The following is a 2,008-nucleotide window of genomic DNA, read 5'->3' as shown; positions in this document are numbered from 1 at the left end:
GCTCCACACCAAACCAGCACAGCTCCACACCAAACCAGCACAGCTCCACACGGGCCCTTCCCAGCTGGGGTTTACTGGGAGGAGGTGATTTATTTCCCTACAAGTTTTATCCCTGAGCTGTTCCATCACCATTCCTACTCCGTGTCCCCTGTGGGAACAGGAAGGGCTCTGCATCCCCTCTGTCCCCACCCTGTGACCCCCCAAACATCCCCACCAGGTGCCTGAGGCGTTCCCTGCTCCACACACCTCACTGGGAATTCTGTCCCACGCCATCCCCTTCCCGAGGCAGGCAGGAAATCCCAACCCCAAACTCCTGGGAGTGTGGCAGGGAGACCCTGTGCCCCATCCCAGCACACACACACTGATTAATGAACCCAAACTCAGAGCACTGGCTCAGATCTCCAGAAGGAACAGTTTGGAGCACAGCCATTTATCCCACGCGTGGAAATCAAGCAATAATTTGATTATTTCCACTGTGGCCACTTCTATCTGTTCCAGGTTACCGGGTAAGACAGGGAGGATTCCTGGAGTTTGAATTGGGCTTTGCTGTGAAGGGAAAACTGGGATTCAAATCCTGCTCCAGAGTGAGAGAAAACACAGCCAAGCACACCCAGCTCTGGGTCACCCCCAGGTGCTCCTGCCGTGCTCTCCACAGGGAGAACTTTCCCAAAACTTTGATGAACCTGCCCCTCATTTCTGGGTGACCTCAGCCCCCCTCCATCCCCCCTGGAACCCCTGGAGGAGCTCTCTCACCTCACAGCGGAAGGGTTTCTCCCCCGAGTGCTGCAGGGAGTGCACCTTGAGGGACATGCTGCGCTTGAAGGACTTCCCACAGGTTTCACATGTGAATGGCATGTCCTTGGTGTGTGCTGCAACACAACAGCCCGTTAGGGGGGCAGGGGAACACACACAGCTCCTCAAGCAACGTCCCCCTCCCGTTCTGAGCAGGAGGGTGATCCCAGCTGACAGCTCCCAGACATGGATGTGCAAACATTCCCATCCTCCTGCTGCCCAGCACCACAGGTGTGATCTCTGTGCTGAGCAGAAAGCTCAGACAACTCAGCTTGTCTTGTTTTCATGGAATCACAGAATGGTTTGGGGTGGAAGGACCTTAAAACTCATCCAGTTCCACCCCCTGGGCCACAGGCAGGGACACCTCCCACCAGCCCAGGCTGCTCCAGCCTGGCCTTGGACACTTCCAGGGATCCAGGGGCAGCCACAGCTTCTCTGGGAAACCCATCCCAGCCCCTCACCACCCTCACAGGGAGGGATTCCTTCCCAATATCCCATCTAATCCTACTCTCTTTCAGTTTAAACCCATTCCCCTTGTCCTGTCCCTCCATCCCTGGTCCCAAACCCCTCTCCAGCTCTCCTGGAGCCCCTTTATGCTCTGGAAGGGGCTCTCAGGTTCCCCTGGAGCTTCTCTTCTCCAGGTGATCACCCCCAGCTCTCCCAGCCTTATTATTTTTCTTTCCAGAACGAGTCCAGACCCACAAGGAGACCCCCCAGAACCCCCTGGAGGCTCCACCACCAACTCACCAACCATGTGTTTGCGCACGTGGGCCATGGTGTAGAACTTCTTCTCACAGATCTCACAGGAGAACTTCTTCTCTGCATACCCATGGACAATCTTGATGTGTTCATGGAGGGACCAGAGCTTCTTGAAGGATTTGTTACAGGAAACACACTGGGGTGGGACAGAGAAGGGAGTGGGAATTAGGGAGGTTTGGCGATTCCAGCCGGGACAGTTCAGCCACAAAAAGAAGCCCAAAACAAGTCAAAAAGCTGCCTCAGACTGCACATTTATTGGGTTAACACCTGAAACTACTACTCTAAGAAAAGCCAGGTCAAGCAGGAGGAGAGAGGATGTTAAAACAAGCACTTTGGTGCCACCTGAAGAGAACTTAGAATTCCAAAACTCAACACAGGAGCTAAACCAGAGACAACTTCACTGATGCTGCTGGTGTGGGGAGAACCCAAATCCTTGGTGTGGGGAGAACCCAAATCC

At 54.4% G+C, this 2,008-nt stretch overlaps 1 protein-coding gene across 1 annotated transcript in view; it reads right to left on the bottom strand.

The window, feature by feature from the left end:
• LOC113974176 (zinc finger protein 652-like) overlaps nucleotides 1-2,008 on the bottom strand; it is a 7,408-nt gene that overhangs the window by 1,772 nt on the left and 3,628 nt on the right. The window contains 2 exon segments of the mRNA XM_027697075.1: nucleotides 754-869; nucleotides 1,540-1,687. Coding sequence (XP_027552876.1) covers nucleotides 754-869; nucleotides 1,540-1,687 — 264 coding nt within the window.

This window comes from Neopelma chrysocephalum, unplaced genomic scaffold, assembly GCF_003984885.1.
Source record: "Neopelma chrysocephalum unplaced genomic scaffold, ASM398488v2 Primary Assembly neopelma1_118, whole genome shotgun sequence".
In the NCBI taxonomy this organism is placed as follows: domain Eukaryota; kingdom Metazoa; phylum Chordata; class Aves; order Passeriformes; family Pipridae; genus Neopelma; species Neopelma chrysocephalum.
This window is presented reverse-complemented; position numbering and strand designations above follow the sequence as displayed.